The sequence below is a fragment of the Rhodamnia argentea genome, chromosome 7 (genome assembly GCF_020921035.1).
Source record: "Rhodamnia argentea isolate NSW1041297 chromosome 7, ASM2092103v1, whole genome shotgun sequence".
Lineage (NCBI taxonomy): Eukaryota > Viridiplantae > Streptophyta > Magnoliopsida > Myrtales > Myrtaceae > Rhodamnia > Rhodamnia argentea.
In genome coordinates, this window is record NC_063156.1 from 25,729,475 (window position 1) to 25,754,857 (window position 25,383).

Here is a 25,383-nt window from a genome sequence, read left to right on the forward strand (position 1 = left end):
GTTCAAATTCAAGCTTAAAAGAAATTTGAAAAAACAAAAAAATAATGAAAGGGAAAATGAAAAAGAAAAACATTCAATTCGCATCGTCAATCAAGAAAAGGCATTTTCATGAAATCTGGTACCGAAAGGGTGTTAATTAAAAATTAACATAATCAAGTCCCCGAACCCTAAATCTCCGGTTAGCAGAAAATAAAGTATTCTCCCGTATTTTATTTAGGTATCTAATCTACCTACCAAAAAAGATTAGTGGCGGCTCCTACAAAAAAAAAAAATCAAACCTAAGTTGCGAATTGGTAGGGCTTGGGAGAGTCCGTATTAGGTTAGTTAATTCATCTAATTAACCTAATAATCCATTAACCTAAATTAATTTTTAGGTCGCGACAGTCTCGAGAGAAGAAATTGTTTAGAAAATATTTTTCTAGTATAATTGCTTATTTCGCTTATAAAAATGAAAGATTTTTTTTTTTCATTGTCCACGAAACGGCGAGCTCGAGCCTCGTCTGCTATCGCCGTGGCCAGCGAATAGCTGAAGAAGAAAAGAAAAAAAAGGAAAAGAAAGAAAATGAAAAAGGAAAATAAAAATAATTAAGAATTAGTTTTTTTAAAAAAAATTAAAAAATAAAAAGGAGTGCACAAGGGAGAATGGGCTTGATTTTGAAGTTACTTTTTTCATTGACAAAAATTGTGTTCTTTGACTAGTTCATTTTAAACCAAACATAAAAAATTCGAAAAACTTTTTCCCGGAAGTTATTCTGTGAGGGAGCCTAAATTTACAATGAAATTATGAACGACCGGGAGCAAAGATTAGAACACGATAGAAAAGCCTTCCTTGTTCAAATTGAACCGTTTGACCAACTTGACCCTTAACAGCCACTATAGATTTACCATTTTGTTGCCCAAGCAAATTCTTACATGTCCAAGAAGGACAACACGGGACGGGATGGGAGTGAGATAAGACGCCCAGGTCGGAGGGTGGCAGGGCTTCTGGGTGAGGAAGACGGCGGACTACCCTGAAACTCAAAAGACAAAAATGGACAAATGACTAAAATCATCACCGGAATACGAATATCGTAATAAGAAAAACTTCAAACACAAAGAAACAGGGAAATACAACAAGATTCATACCCTCGTCGACATTGGAGCAAATCCAAGAAGACAAGGAGGACGGTGACAGTTAAAGGTGTGGGTTTTTGGCCGCGGAAGATTCAGAATGAACACGGGCAAAACGGGAGCTGGACACCGAACCACGACTCGCCACGTCCAGTTCGAGTCAAAAGAGAGGGTGTAAATGATTTGTGAAGCCATGTTGTAGGCGGAAGAAAAAAGAGAGAAAAGAAAAGTCCTAAAAGAGAGAAGAGACAAGGAAGCTTGGGGGAAAGGGGAATGGAGGCAAGAGAAAAGAGGAGATTGAGGTCTTCTTGTTATTCTCTGGCAAGGATAGAGAAGCAGAGAAGTTGAGAGCACAAATTCAAAATGTGCCATGGATATTACCAGGCTTGATGTATCGCATATCATGAAATAATGGAACCTTAGACTAATGGTAAATGGTTTCAGATTACATGTTCATCATCGCACACTATAAAATACCGTAGGATCGGGCAAATATATAAAACAAGAAAAACACAAAGACTTGTTCCAGGTTCCACCTCCTAGAACCTATCTGTCGGGGTCAGTTCCAAATTTTTGAAATCCGAAATCTACCATGTTTTCACCAGTTCGGTTCTCCGGATCCCGATCTACCTTGGAACCATGCTTATCTCTGGTTAATCCAGATATACATTGTCATGTTATGAAGTGGATCCTTCTGATTTTATTGAGGATGAAAGACGTTGAGGTTTGTTTTGGAGGGTGTAGTTCAGGTAATATGACAATAACTTGGATTGTGAACTTGGGTCACCCAAGAAACCTGAAAGATGGTCGATTACTTAGCAGTTATATCTTTACTTTTGTTAGTTGAAGTTGTGCCTTGAAATGTGTTGTTGAGAGACATGGTGACTATGTTAGGAGCTAAAGAGGTGGTGCGGTCTAATGACTTGGTTAGTGATGTTGGCATGAGACATCCGGTTAATATGATGTTTGATAGAGGTCAGAGATATCGCCGAAGAACCGAGCCCATTGGTGACCAAAATTCCTGCGTCAGAATTAACATATCAGAAGAGGATGTGATCGTAAAGAAGTTTTTTGCGAAGGAGAATCTTGGGGGCATGTGAACCGACTTTATTCCTCCGGACAAGTTCAAGCTGCCAAGGTGGAGATTGGAGAATATGTCTATAGTTTGAGTAAGTTTTCTAGTTTGGATAGGTCCCTAAAAAAAGTTTCCTCCTCTGGATAAAAATAATATATGTATATGTATATATATATGTATGTATATACACACACTCCAATATTAGATACAGAAGAGCAAACAAAGGGAATATCACATTTTCTCTTTGTAAGTTTTTTGAGTGAGTTCTCTCTAAGAGATTGCGAGATAATACTTGTAAATTTGTTTGGTCTTAATCTAGGTGCCAGAAACACTTAAGCGTGTGAGAGATTGTCACTTTGTAATTCTCCAATTGGCTAGTAGATTATCTAATGCTGGCTCTTCCAGTGGAGTAGGTATCCGTTGAAGTTGGCGAATACTTCGGGGACCATTGTTTCTCATATCGGACACACCCACGCGAGTTTAGGGAAACTAAAGTATGAACTAACGACATGGGACTCATGCGCACGGAATAATGGGAGTTCCGCTCTTCGGTGAGCGGACAACCGCCCCGCTCGGCGGTGAGCGGGAGGGGGCTCGGGTGCAGCGCCCCCAAAACAACATCGGGTTTAGGCTTGTGTTTTTAAGTTGGCCCGTTTGTTGTGGGATCAAAGGAATTCGGATAGGCTTGAGCTTTGGGTCCATTTTAAGTCCTATTTATTGTACACGTATGAGGGATCATTGTAACGAGTGTTGTGTGAAAAACCTAAATATCATAGTGGAATTCCTTTACGGGACGTAGCCATATTTTTGGGGTGAACCCGAGTAAACTCATGTGTCATCTTTTTTTATTTTCTGTATAATTATTTTGATTCGGTTTAAGATATAACCCATCAGTACTACTCTAACTGAACCATGTAAATTTCTGGTGTTCTATATTATTTCTCGTTTATTTCTCTAATAATTTTACATTAATTTAATTAGCATCGGGGATGTATTACAACGGTTGATGCCGCAAACCAATCCTCTCCCGACGGTTCCATCTTGGCAGGTCGGGATCACAATGTTGGAGCTCGAAGCTGCTCAGGGGCCCATGTCCAAGCAAGCTCGGCTCTTCAATCCGAAGGCAAAGCACTCTTGCTAGCTACTCTAGGGGCGAAAGATAGAGGCGGGTCTTCTCCTCACTTTGAAAGTGAAGGCATAAATACCCACAATTAGAAGGCTGAAGTTCACTAGTTTGTCATGTGATGAGCTGACATTTCTAAAGAGAATTGTGCGAAAAAAGGGTATTTCATGTAAGGTCCAGCGAGGCACACACGAAACGCAATTCTTGAACAGTTGACGTCCAATTGGAGTTGGCTTTCCCCTCATCTTTTTCCCACACTTTCCCACCTGGCGTTGAGGAAAGGTCCTCCTGTGCCCCTTTATGTGAGCTCCGAGAATAATGGAAGACTAAGCAAGATCAAAGTAATTCCTTGAAAACCAAGCGTTATTGTCACACACTCTGGCACCAGCAACTGGAACTTACATTTGGAAGCAAAGCACTGAGCGCACCAGATTACATTCAGAAAGATACCAACTACTAAGCAGTAACCACCATATTCACCAATCCACGTCAACATAAACCACCCTATACGCGCATCTATAGGTGGCAAAATGAGTGTAAAACTCATATTTTAACCATATACAATGAGTTGTCTTCAATTTTAGAAACAAATTTAAGTGGCTCATAAATGGATTACCTAACAACTTAATGAGTTTTAAATAAGTCATAAATGGATTGCCTAATAAACTTAAGTTTGATCATAAACATGTCATTTTTTTTTACTTTTTTTATTTTTTATGTACTTTTATTTAATTTTATCTTCATGTTTTCTTTCTTTCTTTTCTATTTTCGTTTCTATGTAAGCCAACACTAGGCGAGGGCTTCGTATGTGACCGGCGACCCTCGCTGGACTTAAAAAAATAAAATAAAAATTAAGAAAATAAATTCAGATTTTTCTAAAATATAACTTATTTAAAAGATTTATAAGAATGAGTTTTTTCTAAATTTAATTAAATTAAGCAATATGGATTGGTGGCTTATGGATTGGGTATAAGTGACTAGATTTGAATTGCAATAAATTTATCATAAACGGATTAAATGAATTCATTTGGTCGGACCACCCATCCGTTAGATAGGTCTCTGCACATTCAAGAGTGTAGAACTATTTAACATCCCTAAACATTCCAAAAAAACACTGTTCTAGTTATGAGATAGAATCCAAAGGGGTTTGATAAGTGGGTAAACATGTCGTGTCTCTCATCTCCCGGAAAATCTATTCACGACATAAGCTCAACCTTGCTTTTCAGATTGCTTCTTTGGGAATAGTACTCTCGACCCAATATCCCGTCGATAGAATCCTCCTGGCCAGTTGATGGCTTCCACTGCTTGGTAAGCTCTGTCACGAGCTTCTTCTAAATTCCTCCCCTTGGCAGTGACACAAAGAACGCGACCTCCAGCCGCAATGAAATTGCCGTCCGAGTCAAAAGCTGTGTTGGCGTGAAATATCTTCACAGATGGAGCCACAAGCTCTGCTGCCGTAAGATTATGAATCACACTCCCCGTTTCATAGACGCCTGGATAGCCCTTGCTCGCCATTACCACCACCATGGCAGCTTCGGGCGACCAATCAAGTGTCACTCTGCTCAACTCTCCCCTACATGCTGCCAGCAACGCTTGTACCAAATCCGACTCCAAGCGAACCATCAACATCTGCATATGAAAAGGGATCAATGGTGAATGAACACATTAAGGGAACTGGAAAAATATGAGAGCTCATGCATTTGTTACAGTTGAATGGAAGTGATTCAACCAACTCTCAACTTCAAGTTGTCGTGCTATGAATACAGAGTACGCAAATGCTAAACCAGGTACAGTACTTCCAGAAAATTGAAAAAGAAAAAAAGGAAGGAAAAAGTCAGACGTGGTACGATGATAAAAGAGAGGGAGAAGGTATATATAAAAGCATGTTACTGAATGAACATTTAATCACACCAACATTCATCCCAATGGCAAGTCAACCTGAGCCTGCACGTGTTCAGAGTCTTTACTTTGATGGTGTGAGTGCATGGGCGTGAGCATGTGGAGGATATGGAAACGGATGCATATCTAGTATGGCCCAACCAACTCACATCAAATTCTCAGCTTGTTTGGGGAAGAGACCTTAAGGAGTACTTGATTTTGTGAGAGAATAACCAAGACAACAAACCTTTCAACAGTCGGACAAAAAATTCTTTTCCTGGACCAATAGGAGATTGATCACATCCAACTGTTCCCACCACTCACCACTGAAACTAGAGACCCTATAACGAAAAACATACTCAGTATATCTGATCTAGGGATAGAACTGAATTCAAGTGATCAGCATTGACAATTTATTACATTCTGATCTTCAGAAAACTGCCAAGATTTCTTTGAGGGTGGTACCGACTAAACCAACCTACTTCATAGCTATTCAAACCTTTATATGAATCAGTTAATCATTGGGTGGCTAACTGATTCTATAGGGTGGACGCTCAATTTACAAATTGATAACTTATTAGATCCATCAACTAACCTGGCACTCGGGATCTCCAAAGCGTGCATTGCACTCAAACAATTTAGGCAACCCGGACTTGTTCTCTATCATAAGCCCAGCATTGAGAATTCCCACAAACTTTCGACCCTCAGCTGCCATACCTTTGACAATTGGGGAAATGATGGATTCCATCACTAAAGACCCTAATTCAGGTGTTATGATTGGCACCGGAGAATATGCACCCATTCCACCAGTATTTGGACCAGTATCGCCTTCCCCAACTCGTGAATGATCGGAAGTAGATTCCAATGCCAGGGCAGTCTCTCCATCTACCAGGGCATGAAAAGTGATTTCTTCTCCATCGAGGAACTCCTCAACAATGAGCTTTCTACCTGCAGAGCCAAAAGCACCCTTCACGAGGATTGAGTCAATAGCGTCACGTGCCTCCTCCAAAGTCATGGCAATAACAACCGCCTTCCCAGCAGCCAATCCATCGGCTTTTAGAACAATTGGCACCCCTTCCTCCTTGACGTATTGGTTTGCAGCAAATGGATCGGTGAAAACTTTATACTGCACGAGCATTGAAAAGAAAGAATCGGTTAAAAAAATCAGTCTTATCCACGAAGTAAACTGAAGAAGCAGCAAGGCAAAGGAGAAAGTTGCGACGATCTCAAAGACCAGACAAATATCATTGCGGAGGTATTGTGGAAATCACTATGATGCAAAGCTAAAAGTAGTTTAGATTCCACGACAAATACTAGTCCTTATGTCCTTCTCAATCAAAACCAACCTAGAACAAGCGAATGCATTATGCCCGGCAAATCGTAATATATCAACTGAGATTTCATCCTTCCAATAAAATTAAAACAACCTTGGCTGTGGGGATGTTGTACTTGTCGCAGATGCTCTTGAAGAAGCTTTTAGAGCCCTCTAAAGCAGCGGCTTTGGATGAGGGGCCAAAGGTAAGAATTCCTGCTTGAGAAAGATCATCCACAATTCCAGAAACAAGAGGAGCCTCGGGCCCAACTACCACAAGGTCGATTCCCAGATCGCGGCAGACAGATATGACAGCTGAACTATCAGAAATGTCCAGCTCCGGAAGGCAAAAGGCACTTCCAGAACTGGAAATGCCAGCATTTCCAGGCGCACAGAAGACAGCCTTGCACGATGGGGATCGTTGCAAGGCGAAGCAGAGTGCATGCTCCCTTCCGCCAGCGCCTATCACTAGAGCAACTACTCTCCCTGGTGCAAAGACAGGATATAACCCAAGATAACAGGCAAATGAAAAAATAAAACAGCAGAGGAGAGAAAGGAAGTTCATAAGAGAACAAAATATGGAAAAAAGGAAAAGAACCGCAAAAGACAGATTCCCCCACCGCCGTCGTCGCTTGAAGCAGGTGGTATGGGTACCGATTTAGACATGGACTGAACCTCAGCCAGGGATGGTAATGGTGTTGAGAGGCCGCCCAACATATGATTTGGCTGTGGAAATAGAAGCCTTCCATAACTAGACAAAAGTTTACAAAGAAAGTTGTTCCAAGCTATCATAGTGCTAAATAATCTCATGAGACATAATTACAAGTATTGGTTCTGTATAAGGTATTAAACGGACAGCATGAACAAACAGCATTTAACAAACTTGTGAAGATGATCCAGGCCCCCATCGTTTCGTTCCTTTCAGTGACCTTCACAGCCAACAAAGCCTCTAAGAAAAGTACAAGTGTGGCGCATTAGCTTCTCAGATTTTGAGGTGAAAACAGTTTTTACTGCCTCAAACGCCTCTTCAATAGGCTTTCTAGCATCGATCTTAATGAATGCCATAACAAATAAACAAGTGAATGAAACGACGCAGCCAGAACATACCATACACACCTACAGAAGGTTTCAACACATTTAGAAATTTCCTCACCTTTCTGACATTTCCCCTGGAATGGTAATGTTCAATAACGGGGAGGCTAGACCCCAAGAATGCCTCAAACCTTTTCCTTATTGCTTCTACGTTGTCATCTTCTCCTCCCTGCAAAACCAGTAAGAAAATACTGGAAAGGCATCAGACATCTAAAGTGATTGGATGAACTGGAAAGATGGCAAAAGCAAGAATATGAATCTTCTTCTAGGGAAAGGTGATGGAGAAGTAATTGCCAGACCTGACTCCGACTCAACAAGTGCTTTTCCATCTCTTCCACAGGACAATCAAAAAACAACGCGAATTCTGGCTCAATTTTAGTCTGCAGATGTTTTACTAGTCAATCTTTTAGGAAGGAAGATCAACACGCAATAGGCTCACATTTGAACTGTGTGGGATGATACTATAGTAATACTGAGATCAGAGTAGCGTTTTTTTTCAGATACGAACAGGTGCGGTCAGACTTACAACAGCTTCAAATGCCGCATGACTTTCCTCATTCAGAGGGAAACCGTCGATAAGGAACTTGTCATTTCCACTTTCCTGCGTGGCTTTTGGCAGGAGCTTGATTGACACTTCCGCAGGCACAATCTTTCCCTCCTTAATCATATTCTGGATCATAGTTCTGCCAATTGGAAGAGAAATTTTGGGTGATCGTCAGGCATATACAAGTACTGCAAAGAAATAACTCTTATCTCATGCATCCGCACAGATTGTGCATCTGCTGTTGTTTGGTTGATCCGTGTCGAACACTGTTCGATTACATGTTGTACCATTTATGGGGTGATGCTCGGCTCAAGGCAATCATTAATTAAGAGTCATATAATGGTGGTTACGTAAACAACCGATAATCAAAAGAATCTACTGTGAAAAGTATAACTAAAGATACTGTACCGACTTTGTGACGTAATAGATCAAACTGATGAGAGAAAAAGAAGTAATAGAAGATCAAGGACAGTGGCTTATTAACCCAATTCTGTAACCAGATTGGATTTCTGCTTGGAGAAGATCACCGCCATTCAGTTGGGCGAAGCCAAAGTGCTGAATGAAATTCGCACGTCGGGTACCCTTTCCACTGCCTGATGTGCCTAAATTAAACAGGTTGACAAGGCCTTTATTCTTTTATCTAAAGACAAATTACTGTGGAACTTCTGAAAAGATTTATAATAATAGTAAATAAAAAACACTCCTTCCAATAAGCTGATTGATGTCACTTCAACCATCGAATAGCAATCAACATCTGCTTATGGAATATGCAACTAATCAAGGTAATACAAAGGATCTAAAAGAACCTCTATGATGTAAAAGCTATTTGTTCGAAGGGGGTGAAGCCAGACAGCACCTTGCAAATTTCTAGAGCTACTTTGCAAAACCAAAGGCGTGTGAACCATCGAGATACTAGAGTTCCCCTGTTCTAACACAACAAGTACAAGTATTTAATGTCGAAGATAACTTCTCTATGCTGTGGATATTAAGAGCTAAAGCTGTTAAATGTGCATAATTGAAATTGGTCACACATAATGGCCCCAACTCATGAAACAAGATGCATTTCCAGTGTCATGGTGATGCTGACATTCACATCATGGAGCTACTGAGAAGTCAGTTCAGTTTTGAAGGAATACAGTAGACTGAAACAAATATAGAGAAAAGAGAAACAGAGAGCCTACAGAAAAACGATCTAGCATATAGTCTATCACCAGACATGGAAGAGTGGGTATATGCACATCGTAAGTTTGAAACACCGTGCATCCGAAAACGACAATAACCCAAAGTAGCAGAAACGTGAGAATATATGCTCACCGAAAACAAAAGCAACCCTAGCCAATTTCTCTGTCAGGCTTCCCTCCGGTAGGTAAGGCAGTTTCTGATGTCAACATTGCTCATCATTTCCATGGACAAAAGAATCTTTGCAAATATCAGTAAATATATCAACGAAAACGGACTTACGCTAGCGAGAGAGGCAACGTGAGTAGATATCAGATGGAGGCGAGAGGTCCACAGAGAAGTGGAGTAGGGCTTGTGGGCCAAGTTGAGGTGGCTGCTGGCAAAATCTAAACGAACAAATGACAGAGAAGATCGTGAACAAAGAGAAAATTCAAACACAAAAAGAAGAAGAAGAACAAAAGAGAAATACACGAAGGCCGGCAGAAACTCAGCTGTCGGGTGGAAGAAGGCTTGGGAGCTAAAATGAGGGGTTGTGAAGACATTTTTTTTGTTGTTGTTGTGGCCAAGGAGAGAAGAAAGCTTGGAAACGAAAATGGCGGAGGTTGAGCGAGGAAGAGAGGAGCAGACAAAAACAGAGGAGGAGGAAAAGAGAAGAGAAGAAAGCTTGCAAACGAAAATGGAGACTCAGGGACAGATCGACTGCTTCGTGATATTCTTTGGCAGAAGTTCAGAGAGCAAACTTGCAGAGGGAGTACGAACCAATCACCGTCGCGCTATTTCTTTCTTCCACGCGCCTTTCTCTGCATGCGGTATTTCTGATTTATTCTTTTTATTTATTTTTGCGAAAGAGAAGATGGAGGAAATGAGATCCTCCTCCTGTGCTAATGTTTTCTTCCACACTCTCTTTTCTGCACGCGCTGTCCCATGTTTGTTATTGATATATCAATTATTTTTTTCTTGTCATTTTCTAAAGTTCGAGCCATATTTTTAAACTTTAGCAGTGAAACAAATGAGCCTTATAGTGTATTCGAAAAGGGAAATAGTCTCCCGACAGTTCTATCAGATACGATACGATACGATCTCAATTATAGATCCACACACCATCATCGCATGTTTTGCGGAAAACACTTATTAATTATGAGATTGTGTAGTCAGAAATAATCGACAATCTTGTCAGACTATCATGTTAGCGGTTTCCATTCGAAAATGTAAACAAACGGCCCTCCATCTACGGATTTACCCACTCCTTTAACCGACGTATCCATTTACTTTTTTCCTATGTAGTTTGTATCACTTTTGTTTTCTTCTAAAAGTTTAATCACCTGGATATTTACATAACACTAGTTGCAATTTCATTTTATGCACGGGATAATGTTTTTAATTTATAAGCAAGTACATCTACTATACGAAAAGAGGCGCATACAAAAGACGGAAAAGAGTTGGCCTTGAACTGGCTTGTTCTTCGACGAACACATTTGTAGGTCCGCCATCCCGGACTTTTCAAGTGAGAGAGTGGAATTGTCCGCTGGAGCTCGATCTTGCACCTCAAGAGTACTCGATTTCTGCCAATCCAAAATTCCCGATCCACCTTCGAGTGTGTCCATTAGATACCGGAGTCCTCGGTCAGCAAATAATTAATAATCCAAAGGGCCATAAATTCTTCGCCCCGACAAGACAATTACAAAATACTAAAGATGAGAAGATGGACTGTTAAGAAGGTGAGAGATGAACAACAGTTGAAGGAAAAGGGGAGAATTCGGGAAATGGTGAAGCGGAGCGACGAGGACGGCATAGCGGGGCAGCTAGAAATTGACACATGCGGAAGGAATAGCTGCCTCGCCCGTGGCCATGCGCAGCTGGTCCAGACCTGAGCGAGGCCGAACCAGGTCGCCGGCCGGCTCACCTACTAAAAAACACAAAAGAAAAATAATAATTCAAAAATATTAAATAATTAAAGTATTATTAAAATTTGTCACGTCAACGTCAAGCGGCCAAATGGACTGAATTGATATAAATATAAAAGATTTGCGACTGAATCAGTAAAAAAAAATTTGTGATTGAATTGACACAATTGTAATAGGTTCATGACTATTTTGATAATTTTTTATGTTTTTAATATTGGTTGCAGGGTTATTTTGGTAATATTTGGGATGTACACTAAACCCAAAAATTGGCTTTACGGGTTTTTATAGATATACGTTCGATCTCTTAATAATTCCTTCTAGTGTTGTTACAATTACGTTGGAGACCACATAGATTTGATGGTCTGCTTTCGAAAAAATTACTAAAAAAGCACTAAATTTTTTAATTTGGTCAATTTAGTCATAAACTTTCTTACGATTTCTCGACGTAGTCCTTACGGCTAATTTTGATCGGAAATTATTAACGTGTATGCTAGCCATTCCTACATAGCACGACGAGCGCTAAAGTGGACAGTTATTTGTACTTTTTTCCTGAATTTTTTCCTCTTCTTTTTTTCTTTTTCTCTCTCTTTTTCCCCTTTTTTCTTTTTCTCTTATTTCCCTCTACCGGTCTACTTCCGTGGCAGTGGCGGCAGTGGCCGATGGAGGTTGTCAGCCCTAGCCCCACTTGTAAATAATAGGAAAAAAGAAAGAAAAAAGGGAAAACAAAAAATCTATAAAAAAAAAATTGTCAACTTCAACGACTTCCAGTCAAAATTGATCAAATGACTACATTACCAAATTGTCAAAAACTTGAGGACTAAACTAGCTAAATTAAAAAGTTTTTGACTGAATTAGCTCAAGTGTAATATGTGGATAACTTTTTTTTTGTAATAATCCCATGTGATGTTTCCCATTTGATTGATCTCTTTATACTCCATACTATAAAGTAGATTCACACGAGGATGTCGATATCAAACTTTTATTTCAAGATTGCAACACGAACCTATCTAATGGATGAAACCACGCAATTTGAAGTTCCTAAGGTAACCATCTCTGTAATTATCTCAATATAACTCTCGCCCACCAAATCTAGATCTGCATTTAAAATCTTTCTCGCGTGTTTAAATGAATTTCCCCAGACAATGTAAATTCGAGGGACCTTTTATCATTGTCGGAGGAATGCACGTATGCACGTACAGACTTAATAAGCTACGATATGAATCACGTTATATACCTGCAATGTTCGTTAGCCATCCCCGATAGGGCCCAGCTCCTGATCTGGTCTCCAAACCTTTGATGGGTCTCCACCTCTACCTATAACTAAAGTCTAAGGGCCTATATGGCAACCATTCTGATATGAAAAAGTGATTTCGATTGAAATAATTTTTCCTGATTCTATTATCTAGATGAATTTTAGAGAATCAAAACGTGTTTGGTAATCGCATAAAATTTATGTTCCCGAAACAAAAATGCATTTGGTAACTGCACATAATTTTTATTCTCGAGAACAATTGCTCTTCCCAATTTTTGTCATTTAAGTCAAATAATTACGTAGTTACTCTGTGAAATTCCATCTTGAATTTTGAATTAATCGAAGATTAATTCATATTGATTCTCTTATAATATAAAAATAAATATCAAGAATCATCACGAGTTATTTTTGTCATTTATTGTGAATTTTCATCCAACTATTTTGAGCGAGCGGACAACCAATATGAGCGATACCCAAGTTTCTACAAGAAAAATGCACTGCACTGCCCTACCCTCCATTGGTGTGCATTTTTGGTTCTAAGAAATCAAATCTCAGTCTTAATTAATCCAAAACTTAAGAACAAGAGCTTGCTAAGTGTTCGCTCCGCTTATTTTTGTCTTTTTCCAAGATTTTCTAAAACTAGATTACGTCTAAAGTACATAAACCTAGGCAAATCACAATAAATAAAATCAAGTGCACGATTAAGGAATCAAAGCATTGATAAATCATATCATAGAACCCTAACGAAGCCCTAAGGGCTTAGAGAAATGCGGTTCGGGTTTAATTTCAAAGGCGTTTATGATTTTCTTTAAAAAGGACAAAGCCTATGAAATCTCGGAAATCTAGACCCAAATTTATGAAAACGAGGTCAATCTAGCATAATCTAAGCTTCTTCTATTTTTAGGGATTTTTTTGAAATTTTTCTTATTTTTTAGAATCTTTTCATTTTTTTAAAATTTTTAACTTTTTTGTATTTTTTATTTTAATTTTATTATCTTGTATATTTTTTTAAAAAATGTTTTAGATTGAGGAAAAGTGACGAGAGAACTGAAAGGGAAAAGAAAGAGATGTGAAACGTCATTCTATTTTGTAATTCTCAAAAGTGATTCTTTTTTTCGGAATCAATTTTTTTTTCCTCCAAACTGTTTATGAAAACAAAATCAGAATCAGAATCGGTTACATTACTAAACAGGATTCTTATCTTTTTTTGTTCCGAGGAACAGAATCAAAGAACCGGAATGGTTAACATGCATGCCCTAAACCAACCACACAACAAAGACATTACCCAAAAGAAATACACCGATGTTGTTAATTTAAGTGATAATCAATTCACATGATTCCCAAAAAGATGCATGTTTGCTTGTTTGAATATATTGTGCGCAACAAATGACATGGACACGGGATCCATACGGGAGATTGGCAGGGGTTGTATTTAGTATTTTACTATTTGCAGCGTGAGATTTTTCATAAGATTTGAGGGCATTTTGGTAAAGTCTCCGTGTTTTGGGTAAACCCTGGTCAAGGCCTATTTTGATTAATCCGATGCTTCCAATTGGTATCAATTTGTACTTGGTGGTAGTTAGTCAGTTGAGTTCAGTTCGTAGGACCAACGTTCAACTTATCGTGTATCTAATGCAATCCCAATTTTCAAATCACGCATAGGTAGCAATTCCTTCAATTTTAGGTGTGAAGTTGAAATGCACAACCCACCCAAAAGGCCACTACATAATTAGATTCCTGTCATGAAATCCTTACGCAAAACACGGTGAAAATCATCCGAAAAATTCTAAACCTATTATACTTTGGTCAATTCAGTCTTAAACTTTCTACTTGAACCAATTGAGTACTAAACCTTTTGACAATTTGCCAATTTAGTCATTCCGTCTAATTTTGGTTGAAAATTGTTGATGTGAATGTTGGTTGTCCTACATGGCACAACCGATGCTGACATGAAATTTTTTTAATTTTTTTTTTATTGTTAAGAGGCGGTTGCAAGCCGCCGGCCACCGGCCGAGGCCCAGGGCCCCCTGCCGGCCACTTGGCAAGGGCTGCCAAGCCCCCACCAATAGCTGGCCAATGTGTGATAGGTTTAGGGTTTTTGGACAATTTTCCTATAGAACATGAGGACATGTCTTTGATTGAATGAGGAAGCCTTGAGCTAGGTGGGGCATTGGGCTCGTAAACTCATAATTCTACAATCGACGCGTTCAACTCCTATCAAGATCGAGACATGTTCTCGTGTGAAGAGGCTGAAGTCGAGTGGTCCCCTTTTTCGACTGCTTTGCTAAAACTTCATCATTTTTCCATTAGCCATCATATCAAGTTCCTAATATTGCTTTATCGAAGATTAGAAAAACCAAAGGTTTGAATATGATAATCAGTTCACATGATTTCGAAAAAGATGCATGTTTGCTTGTTTGCATGTATTGCCCAACAAATGACAGGGACGCAGGCTCGGTATGTATAAACCCTTGACACCTTCTCCGAGTTACTGTCGGGAAAAAAAAGAACAAGCAAAGAGATGCGTCCTTCACGAATGTAAAACATATGCATGTTCTGGCACCGACTCTCAGCAAAATATTCGCCATTCATCATTTGAGTTGGTATATAAATCGAGAGTGTATATGATTTGTGAAATATCACAATTTCCCAATTGAGTCATAAATCTTTTTATAATTTACCAATTTAGTCATTCGATCTAATTTTCGCTAGAAATTGCTAATGTGAATGCTAGCTATTCTATATGGCACAGCCGATGGTGACATGAAATTCTTTATTTTTTTGAATTTTTTTGAATTTTTTTCTCTTCTTTCGTTTTTAAGGGGTGATTAGGAGGAGTCGGTTAGCCGCGAAGCCCCCCGCCTATCGCCGATCAAAATGTAATAAGTTTAAGATTTTTTGAACAATTTTCTCACAATACATTGGGACATGTCACTGGACTTCCAATTATGAACCCGATTAAGTCCTTACATTACTTCGTCCGAACTCCGGGACGTAAAATTCAAGAGTATTCTCTCAACATTAGAGGGGTGGCGGTGGAAAATGTAACCTTCACGTCAACTTTTTTTGTTTTTTGGTCGAAACCTTCACGTCAACTTTGGTTGGCTACTATCGGGTAGGGAGATATAATAGCCTCCCGCGCCCGAGATGAGTCATCGGAGTTTCGACTCTTACATTGCTGGCCTGTGCTATACACAGTACTTATTAATCGGCTTGCTAGCAACGTATCCCTGATTAATGAGCACAATGCAAGGACATGTCACTAGACTTCCAACTCGGGCAGTGAGAAAATTGAAGCACGTACTTTCTGGTGATGTCACCAACAAGGATCTTTTTTGTTTTTTTTTTTGTTCGAAACCAACAAGGATCAGAAGCTTGTAGATGAGGCGATATGGAGCAGCGACCGTCATTCTAGAATGATCAGCTGGAGGAGCATAATCCCAACTGGTTGGAGAAGAGAAGGTGGGTCGGAAGCCAATAGCGGGAGGAGTTTTATTTTTCAATTTCTTTCAAAATCCTTCACTCTTCAATCGTCGCCGTCGCCGTCGCCGTCGCCGCTTGGTAGCAGGCCCGGCCGCCAGTGCTTGCTCCTTCAATCAACACTTCCTCCCTTAGTGGGGAGAGAAGAACGTGTGGAGACGAGCGTGGACTGAGATTTTTAACTTTGAGAGTAATGGCTATTTTTAAAAAAAAAGAAGTTGGACAAAAATGCCCTTATTTGATTTTTTTTGGTCGAAAACCCTTATTTGAAATCAACTGTCGGAAATATCACATGTTGGATAGTCGGAAATATCACATGTTAGATAGTCAGCGAGTTCATACCCTTATTTGATTTTTTTTTTGCTGGAAACCCTTATTTGAAATCAACTTGAATACTTCACATGTCGGATAGTCGGCGAGTTCATACCCTTATTTGATTTCTTTTGGTTGAAAACCCTTATTTGAAATCAACTTGGATACTTCATGCCCTTATTAGAAATCGTGTCCATCATACACTCTCTTTTGAGGAAAATAAGGCCCTTATTTTGAATTTTTACTTTTATTTTAGGGAAAAAAAACCACAAAAAATCCCAAAATATATCAATTGTGATACATTTACCTTGAACTTTTCTTTGCGTTATAAAAAACCCAAACTTTTATCCATATAACACATTTACTCCAAACCTATATTAGTGTGACACATTTATCCCAAATTTTTTTATGATATTAAAAATCCTAAATTTATACCCGTGTGACACGTTTACCTTAAAATTTAGGGTAAATATGTCATAAGTCTATAAGTTTGGGGTTTTTTTGTGTCACAAAAAGATAATTTGGGGTAAATGTGTCATTTTGATATAAGTTTGAAATTTTTTGCGTCATAAAAAAAAATTGGGATAAATATGTTACACGTGTATAAGTTTGAAATTTTTGGTGTCACAAGAAAAATTTTAGGATAAATGTGTCACAGCAGACATAGTTTAAGATTTTTGGTGGTGTTTTTCCTTCATTTTATTAATCGGAGATCTTTTTTCTAATTTGAGGTGCACAATAATTTTACTAAAACAAACCTAAAATTTCTAGATTCTTATGATTCGAAAATCTGAGATCGTGACTCTACCCATTTAAGTAATGATTTTTTTAAGTAATGATTAGTTATCTCTGCTGTAACCGCTCTTTAAATACACTCAAACTATTAATAATTTTTTTTGCCGTAACTAATTTCTTTAAGGAAGGGCAAAAAGACATTTATAAAAAAGAATAGTATATTAGTATGCAGAGAGGCGTCGAAACCTATATTTTAAAACAGTCCAACTTCCTATTTTTGTTGTCAAGTGTAAGACTGTCTTGAATAGAGGTGAGCAAATAGAATTGACAAATCGCGAACCATCCGGACTGGACCGTCGGGATTGGACCATCCAAACTTTGGAGACGTCGATCCAATTCTCGATTACATAAAATTAAAACCGGTGCTTTCAATCCGTTTTTGGGTGAAATTGCCCGACCGGACAGGACTCGTTATCTTTTTGTATTTCATAAAAATTTTGAAAACCTAAATCTAATCCTAAACCCTCTTTCGGTCTTTCCTCTTCATTCTTCCTCACGTACCCTCTCGTCGCTCGCTCTTTCCCTCTCTCGGTTGAGCCGGGTCTCTCGTCTCGTCCCTCTCGCGGTCTCGTCACGCCTCCCGCTTCTCGCCTTCGAATCGAAGTTGACGCACTTTCTGGACGAGCTCCCGAAGCCATTGCCGAGGTCTCTCGCCCTCTGCTCTTCAGCTTTCTTTCGCTGACAAGGAAACGAGCTCAAATTCGTATTGGAGACGGCTTCATTCTTCGCTGCTGTAACAGACACCATTACTGCTTCGGCTCCAATTCATGTTCTGATCTCGCTTTCTTTGGAGAAGGATCAGTCAAAAAGGTTCGTCTCATCAAAAGCAAGCAATGACTGCTTTCACTTTCTCTCTGGATAGAATAATTTTCATTCTCTGCTTTCTTTTCTCTTCGAACTCGTCCGATTCCACTGGACCGACCGGGAACCGGATCGCAAACCTAGGCTCGAGTCTCGATCCCCCCTATGTCTACTTCAGTCATAGTACACTAGCTCTAAATTTTCCGGTAGTACTAAATGTTCCCGTAGTTCACAGAGCATTAACTTTTAACTCTGCTGAGGGAACTTGTTTGATGGTGATCAAAGTGCTTCTGTCATGGGCTGCTAATCTATGTCATTAACTTGCTGGGTAATTTCTAGTCCTGTCCATTTATTAGGGAAAAAGGGTGCAAATTCAGAAGATATAAAAGAGCGCAAAGATTCGAGCTCTTAACAGGAATTGGCCTTGAACCGGCTTGTTCTTTCTGCCTCGGATTCATGATTCATTATTATGCAAGCATTGATTCACCTTTCTTTTTCCCCTTTTCTTTCAGGCTTAATTGGTAATCTCAAAGGCAGTGTTTTTTTAGGCACCATTGTGAGGTGCATCCCTTCGCAGTGAGAACCAATAGCATGTCTTCCGCTTCTACATCCAGTCTTTCAGTTTACTCGAAGCTCTTCAACAAACACAGCTGTGGATTCGCCATCCCGGGCTTTGTAAGTAGTAGAACTGCCTGCTGTTTTGCTGGAACTGTCCACTCGAGATTGACCCTGCACCTTAAGAGTACTCAGTGTTTGCCAATCCGCAATTCTCGGTCGATCTTCAAGTGTGTCCATCAAACATCCGAGCCATCAGTCAGCATTGATTCATTCCAAAGCAATGATGTTTCTGTTGGTAAGTTGTTTTTATTTCCTGGTGCTGTTGCTCTTGGTTTCCAAGTCTACATGTCAAACATTTTTCTGCACCGTGTATCTCTACTTTCACCTGCCTCTATCCTGTTTTCGAATGTATTTTAGTTGCTCCTGCTTGTCGTTGAGGTATACTTTACCTTTGTAGCAAACAATAGCATCATATCTAGAGCTTCTACAACCTATATCCACGTGGACTTTTGAATTTTGCTTTTTAAATTGCAAGTTGAAACTAGATGAGAATTCCCTTAGAAAAATAGACATTGTGCAAGTTATGTGTAACTAATATTCTTGTCTTGATTAGTAAATTTCCCATCTTTACATCGTTTAGTAAATATCCCACCTTTACATTGTTTGGCAAATTCCCACCTTTCCAGACAGATTTCCCGTGAGTGTGGTTTTTTAATTGACGTCCTTGTTTGTTTGGGTAGCTGTCACCGGTGAGCCTGAGGTTTTAAAATCAATATGCTCATTTGGTTCCTATTTCTCTTGCTGATACGGCTTTTCTCGGATATCTTGAATAACAAAGTGTTTGTATTTGCGCATCAATTTTTTTTTTCTTAATTTTGTCATTTAGTATTTTCCTTGTACATGTTGACTTTACAGAAGAGAAAGTGGTTGTGTTGGTCATTGGGGAAGGAGCGAGGGAACACGCTCTTTGCTTTGCCTTGCGACAATCTCCATCATGTGAGGCGGTCTTTTGTGCACCTGGAAATGCCGGTATTTCAAGCTCAAGAGATGCCACTTGCATTTCAGACCTCGGTATTCTTGATAGCTTGGCCGTAATTTCCTTCTGCCGCAAGCAGGGAATTGGACTTGTTGTGGTTGGACCAGAGGCGCCTCTTGTTTCGGGTCTAGCGGATGACCTATTTAAGGCTGGTATTCCTGCCTTTGGCCCTTCATCTGAAGCTGCTGTTTTGGAGGGTTCTAAAAACTTCATGAAGAACTTGTGTGATAAGTACAACATCCCCACAGCCAAGGTTGTTGCCTTTGGTTTGCAAATGTGACTTTTAGTTACACAACATAACTATTAAGACATGTGGCATAACTTCTTCATCCGTTTTGACTGAAAATGTTAGAAATGATCACTGGCGGCAGATGACATCATATAAGACCCTTCTGCACTTTGTCGTAATAGACGTCATTGGATCATTATAGATGATTTTTTGTTGTACTTTTCTCTGCTGAACTAGCTCGTTGATATGATCACGTGTTGATGGGAATGCCTATGTTTCTTACGAGTTTTCTTATATGTTGTACAGTATAAAACATTCATGGATCCATCTGCAGCGAAAAAGTATATCAAAGAGGAGGGAACCCCTATTGTTATAAAAGCAGATGGATTGGCTGATGGGAAGGGAGTTATTATTGCCAAGACCCTAGAGGAGGCATATGAAGCTGTTGACTCAATGCTTGTGAAGGGAATTTTTGGTTCTGCTGGGTGCAAAATCCTTGTCGAGGAGTTCTTGGAAGGAGAGGAAGCTTCTTTCCACGCACTGGTGGATGGAGAGAATGCAGTTGCTCTAGAATCTGCGCAAGACCATAAACAAGTAGGGGATGGTGATAGAGGACCTAATACTGGCGGAATGGGTGCATACTCTCCAGCACCAATCTTGACCCCAGAATTGCAGTCTTTGGTTATGAAGTCTATCATTCTCCCTACTGTCAAAGGGATGGCAGCAGAGGGCTGCAGGTTTGTTGGTGTTCTCTATGCTGGGCTCATGATAGAGAAGAAGTCTGGGTTGCCAAAGTTGATTGAGTACAATGTGCGCTTTGGGGATCCAGAGTGCCAGGTCTGTTGATGGATCTTGCCTGTCATCAATTTACTGTGCACCTTTTCTCACAATCATGGTGATATGCATACTAGAACACGTTCACGTTATTAATTTAAAGTGCTCGAGGGTAGTTAGGAACAAGTGGTACCCAGCTTCCAATCTCACCTAGCCACTGGAAAATCTTGTTTACGACATTGCCTTTCTCACAATCATGGTGATATTCATACTAGAACACCTAGCCACAAGAAAATCTTGTTTGTGTTATTTTAATTCGAATAAATGTTTGAGTGGTCAATGCCACTATCTCTTGTTAGTTAAGATGAATGAGGGAGGTGATTTTATTGTCTCCTTGGAGTGTTGTGCTTGGTTTATTTATGTGATCCGAATTGTTTATTAGTAACTCTACATGGTGAGTTTGTTGTATCACTGTCTTTTTATGTAGGTATTGATGGCTCGGTTGGAATCGGATTTGGTACAAGCAATGCTGGCAGCTTGTAGGGGAGATGTGACTGGAGTGAAGCTCAAGTGGTCCCCCGAATCTGCCATGGTGGTGGTCATGGCAAGTAAGGGCTATCCAGGGGCTTATGATAAGGGAAGCGTGATATGGAATCTTGAAGAAGCAGAAGTTGTTGCTCCATCTGTTAAGATACTCCACGCGGGAACAGCGTTTGACTCGGATGGTAATATCGTTGCAACTGGAGGTCGTGTTCTCGGAGTTACTGCCAAGGGGAAAAATTTGGAAGAAGCCCATGAAAGAGCTTACCAAGCAATTGAAGCCATCAACTGGCCGGGAGGGTTCTGCCGTCAAGACATTGGATGGAGAGCATTTGCAAAGCAGCAGCTTGCAAACCAAGGCTGAGATACCGCATTGGGTGGTACATTAGTTCTACTTATACGCCATTGGGTGTTCAATAATAAGCATCTAAAAACTAATTATTAATCCCGTACTTTGCACATCTTCTCTATCAGAATTCCTTTTTAATTTCTTTGTTTTTTGTTTGTCCTTGTTTTTCAGGAAAAATTCTAATGTCCTCGTTTTTTCAAATAAAGACATGAACTGGATCTTGTTTCAAACAAGGGCTTGAAGTGTCATCATTATTTCAAAGAAGAGTCCGACAAGGACATTTTTGTCATTTAAATTTTCTTAAATTTTTTCCTTTTGTTCTTTCTTTTTTTCTGCCCTCCCTGGCTGGGCCCAGGGTGGCCACGCCTGGGCCCGCCTCACCCAGGGAAGGGACGGCGAGAGATGTCACTTTTTTGGTAAAAAAGAAAAATTTGTAACAAAATTGCAGTAATAAAAATTCCCCAACTCTCGTGGCCCTTATTTAGATGACCTGCAATTAAAGGCAATAAAATTAGAATTCGATGCCCTAAAGTGGACTCAAGATATCATCTATGCGTGTAGATGTCACATGCTGACTCTTTCGATCGCAAATCGTGCAACACTTAGACCATGAGTTGGTCGGCTAAGTAAGCCTTGATATCACTCTCACACTCAAGGAAGGGAATTGTTAGAGAAAGAAAATAGAGAGAAGCTCTAAAATATTTATATTGCTTAAATATCATGGATGATACAAATAAGGGGAGGACTCTCCTAATTATACAAGAGTCCCTCTAACTACAATCATTGATCTTCTACACGATCTAACAGTAGAGGGTATCAATTTTCGTCTAGTCAATGCGATGGTGGAGATTCCCTTGATCTGACAGTGGAAAATATTAACCCTTATCACAATAATCAAACGTTGGAAATTGGTCCCATCCAACGGTTTCGAACATCAATCTCTGTCAAACGATCCCGATGGTAGGGATTGAGTACTTTTACGATCTAATGGCTTTGATGAGCTCCCTTCAGATTGATGATGCAGCATTCCTTTGGATTGATGACGTGGGGATCTTGGTCCGTGACATACACATATGTATGAGGGTTTTTGTTGACACGGGAGAAGGTGGTTAAAGGGTGCAAAACCCGATCATCTGTCCATGAAACTTAGAAAGTTTGGACCTTTGATGTTGGATGTTGAAAACTCTATGATCTTCACTCTTCATCCATACGTATACGGTGCTATTATGAAATGTAAAATTTTTCCTCTCTCAAGTCTCACCTTCAGGGTGCGTTTGAAAACCAAGTAGCTGCTAAGATTGCAATGTTAACGCAGCCAGTTTGCTTCACTTGGGGAATTTAACCACAGCCACTTAGCTTTATCCGCCATCTCTCTAGAACTAGGAGTGTTTGAAAAGATTATGTTTTCCTCTCATCGCATGTGCATTGGTAAGAAATTCATAAATTGCAAATTTGGCTTTTACTTAATCTTTGTGGTTGTAATAGTATTCGGCAGTGGAGCAAAACTGAATAAATCGAAAAGGTTCTTTTTTTCCATCCCACACCCTATTTCATGTCCTCTGAATCGAACAAAACCCATGATTCCCGAATGAGTTCTTTCCTCCAAACTTCAAATATTTTCCAATTTGATGAATTGAAAACCTTGGGCCATGGCTTTTCAGAAGTGCAAAAATCGAGTTAGTGGAACGTCGAACGGAAAAGTTATGACCAGTCAAAATTTGATCAAATTTGTGTAAAAAAACATGAGAATATGTTTTTTTAAAAAGTTTCTCAATTTGAAAACATCGAATCACATGCTTTTCAAAGATACAAAAATCGAGCCAATGTAACATCGGACGGAAATTTATATCCAATCAAAATTTGGCCAAATTTGTGCAAAAGACACAAGAGCATAATTTTTCAAGTGGTGGACCTAATAAGCATCAACCAAAAAGTGCATTTTTTTTTACCATTCCACTCCCTTTTCATGTATTCTAAATCGAATAAGATCGATGATTCCCGGCAACCTCCAACCCATGCTTAACTGAAACAGTGAACAGGCCAAAATGCGTAGGATGAACATTCCTACACCATACATTGCATGGGAAACAAGATATAAGCAATGCTGGCAGCATTTTATCCTTTTTAATCATCGGTTTTTTTACTTATACGTGTGGGATTAATTCGGATAGCAAAATTAGCAAGAGAAGTGTTTGAATATGTGCATCAATTCTTTTTCTTAATTTTTCATTAGTTGATTTCCTTTTAGAAGTTCACTTTACAAGAGAGAGTGGTTGTGTTGGCGAGGAGCAAGGGAACGCGCGGTTTGCTTTGCCTTGTGACGATCTCCATCATGTGAAGCGGTGTTTTGTGCACCTGGAAATGCCGGCATTTCAAGATCAAGAGAAGCGACTTGCATTTCAGTCCTTGATATTCTTGATAGCTCTGCCGTAATTTCCTTCTGCCGCAAGTGGAGAATTGGACTTGTCGTGGTTGGACCAGAGGCGCCTCTTGTTTCGAGTCTGGTTGATGAGCTATTTAAGTCTGGTGTCCCCATCATTGGCCCTTCATCTGAAACTGCTGCTTTGGAGGGTTCTAAAATCTTGATGAAGAACCTTCGTGACGATTACAACATCCCCACAGCCAAGGTTGTTGCCTTTCTCATGGTTTGAAAATGTGATTTTTAGATACACAACATAACTAATGTGGCATAGTTGAGAATGTTACAAATGATGATAGTGACTGCAGATGACATCATAGAAGGCCCTAAGCTCTCTGCTGAAATAGCTCATTGATTTTATCAAGAGATGATGGAATGCCTTTGTTTCTTATGAGGATTCTTAATATGTTGTACATTATAAAAGATTCACAATCCATCTGCAGCAAGGAAGTACATCGGAGAGACCCCTATTGTTATAAAAGCAGATGGATTGGCTGATGGGAAGGGAGTCAAAATCGTTGCCGAGGAGTTCTTGGAAGGAGAGGAAGCTTCTTTCCATGCGTTGGTGGATGAAGAGACGGCAGTTGCTCTAGAATCTGCGCAAGACCATAAACAAGTAGGGGATGGTGGTACAGGACCTAATATTGGCGGAATCGGTGCGTAATCTCCAGCACGGATCTTGACCCCAGAATTGCAGTCTTTGGTTATGAAGTCTATCATTCTCCATACTGCAAAATGAATGGCAGCAAAGGGGCTGTAGGTCTATTGGTGTTCTTTATCATGGGGCTCGCGATGGAAAGTCTGGGTTGCGAAAGTTGATTGAGTACAATGTACGCTTTGGAGAAGCGGAGTGCCAGGTCTGTCGATGGATCTTACCTGTCATGAATTTACAATGCACCTTTTCTCACAATCATGGTGACATTCATAATGGAACACGTTCTGGTTATTAGTGTCGAGCGCTTGAGGGTGGTTAGGAACAAAGAGGGTTTGGCAGGTGCATTGGTAAGAAATTCATAAATTGCAAATATTGTTTTTCCTCAATCCACTTCCAGAAGTGTTATCATGCGCACCTAGATTATTAGGTAACTTATGTTGGGCGAGAGTCGAGTTGAACTAAATTTCATTTGTGTACGACACCGTATGCCAATGTGCGGAGATAATTGTTGATTGATGATATCTTTTAGTGTGTACTTTTATTTCTGGGTACGTAAATTTTTTAAAGAACTTTCTTTCTCTTTCTTTTGCATGTTTTGATTGTCTCTCACCCCACCAGCATTCGAGCATTGGTTTTTGAGAGAATTGCATCACAAAGAAACGTTACTAGTCTCGCTAGACTGGCTGATGACGGGACATTGGGTCTCATTGCTGACAGGTTACATACTGCGGTTTCTCGTCTGAGAAATGTGATAACGTGGAGAATCAATTCGTCAATCCAACATGAGGATGTAACCCATAGTGTTATGCTCAATAATGGTCTAAGACCCGTGCCTTCATTGACAATATCAGTGGTGAGACAAATTATATTGTTGACCGATTAATTGGTATTAATGTATTAAAAATCTTCTGCTTGCTGAAAATTGAGGAGAGAATCCTCTGAGCAAATAAGGCGGTGTTGATATCA

The 25,383-nt window shown here is 39.7% G+C and overlaps 4 protein-coding genes and 1 pseudogene across 5 annotated transcripts; 2 read left to right on the forward strand and 3 right to left on the reverse strand.

Annotated features, from left to right (window-relative positions):
• Positions 1-4,358: 4,358 nt before the first annotated feature.
• Positions 4,359-7,168, reverse strand: LOC115728807 (phosphoribosylamine--glycine ligase-like). Its single transcript, XM_048282010.1, is given in 5 exon segments — positions 4,359-4,580; positions 4,583-4,937; positions 5,782-6,312; positions 6,614-6,984; positions 7,119-7,168. Coding segments are annotated over 5 exon segments (1,353 nt in total). The 5' UTR covers positions 7,165-7,168; the 3' UTR covers positions 4,359-4,530.
• Positions 7,169-7,194: 26 nt separating this feature from the next.
• LOC115728806 (UMP-CMP kinase 3-like) lies at positions 7,195-8,383 on the reverse strand. Of its 2 annotated transcripts, XM_048282011.1 has the most exons (5): positions 8,117-8,383; positions 7,890-7,970; positions 7,615-7,759; positions 7,274-7,447; positions 7,195-7,241 (listed from the first exon to the last, which is right to left on the reverse strand). In XM_048282011.1, exons 1-4 carry the CDS (start codon positions 8,267-8,269, stop codon positions 7,305-7,307), a joined length of 522 nt encoding a protein of 173 aa, XP_048137968.1. In that variant the 5' UTR covers positions 8,270-8,383; the 3' UTR covers positions 7,195-7,241; positions 7,274-7,304. The 2 variants fall into 2 exon arrangements, with proteins under 2 accessions (XP_048137968.1, XP_048137969.1); XM_048282012.1 differs by lacking the exon at positions 7,195-7,241 and having other exon boundaries at positions 7,290-7,447; positions 7,652-7,759; positions 8,117-8,379.
• A 213-nt stretch (positions 8,384-8,596) lies between these two features.
• LOC125316005 lies at positions 8,597-9,970 on the reverse strand. Its single transcript, XM_048282653.1, has 4 exons — positions 9,783-9,970; positions 9,596-9,699; positions 9,449-9,512; positions 8,597-8,727 (listed from the first exon to the last, which is right to left on the reverse strand). Exons 1-4 carry the CDS (start codon positions 9,853-9,855, stop codon positions 8,597-8,599), a joined length of 372 nt encoding a protein of 123 aa, XP_048138610.1. The 5' UTR covers positions 9,856-9,970.
• Positions 9,971-17,575: 7,605 nt separating this feature from the next.
• On the forward strand, positions 17,576-21,569 carry LOC115728811 (phosphoribosylamine--glycine ligase-like). The gene is made up of 5 exons (XM_048282009.1): positions 17,576-17,866; positions 18,370-18,707; positions 19,328-19,704; positions 19,987-20,517; positions 20,942-21,569. Exons 2-5 carry the CDS (start codon positions 18,449-18,451, stop codon positions 21,356-21,358), a joined length of 1,584 nt encoding a protein of 527 aa, XP_048137966.1. The 5' UTR covers positions 17,576-17,866; positions 18,370-18,448; the 3' UTR covers positions 21,359-21,569.
• A 731-nt stretch (positions 21,570-22,300) lies between these two features.
• On the forward strand, positions 22,301-25,203 carry LOC115728813 (annotated as a pseudogene).
• Positions 25,204-25,383: the final 180 nt, after the last annotated feature.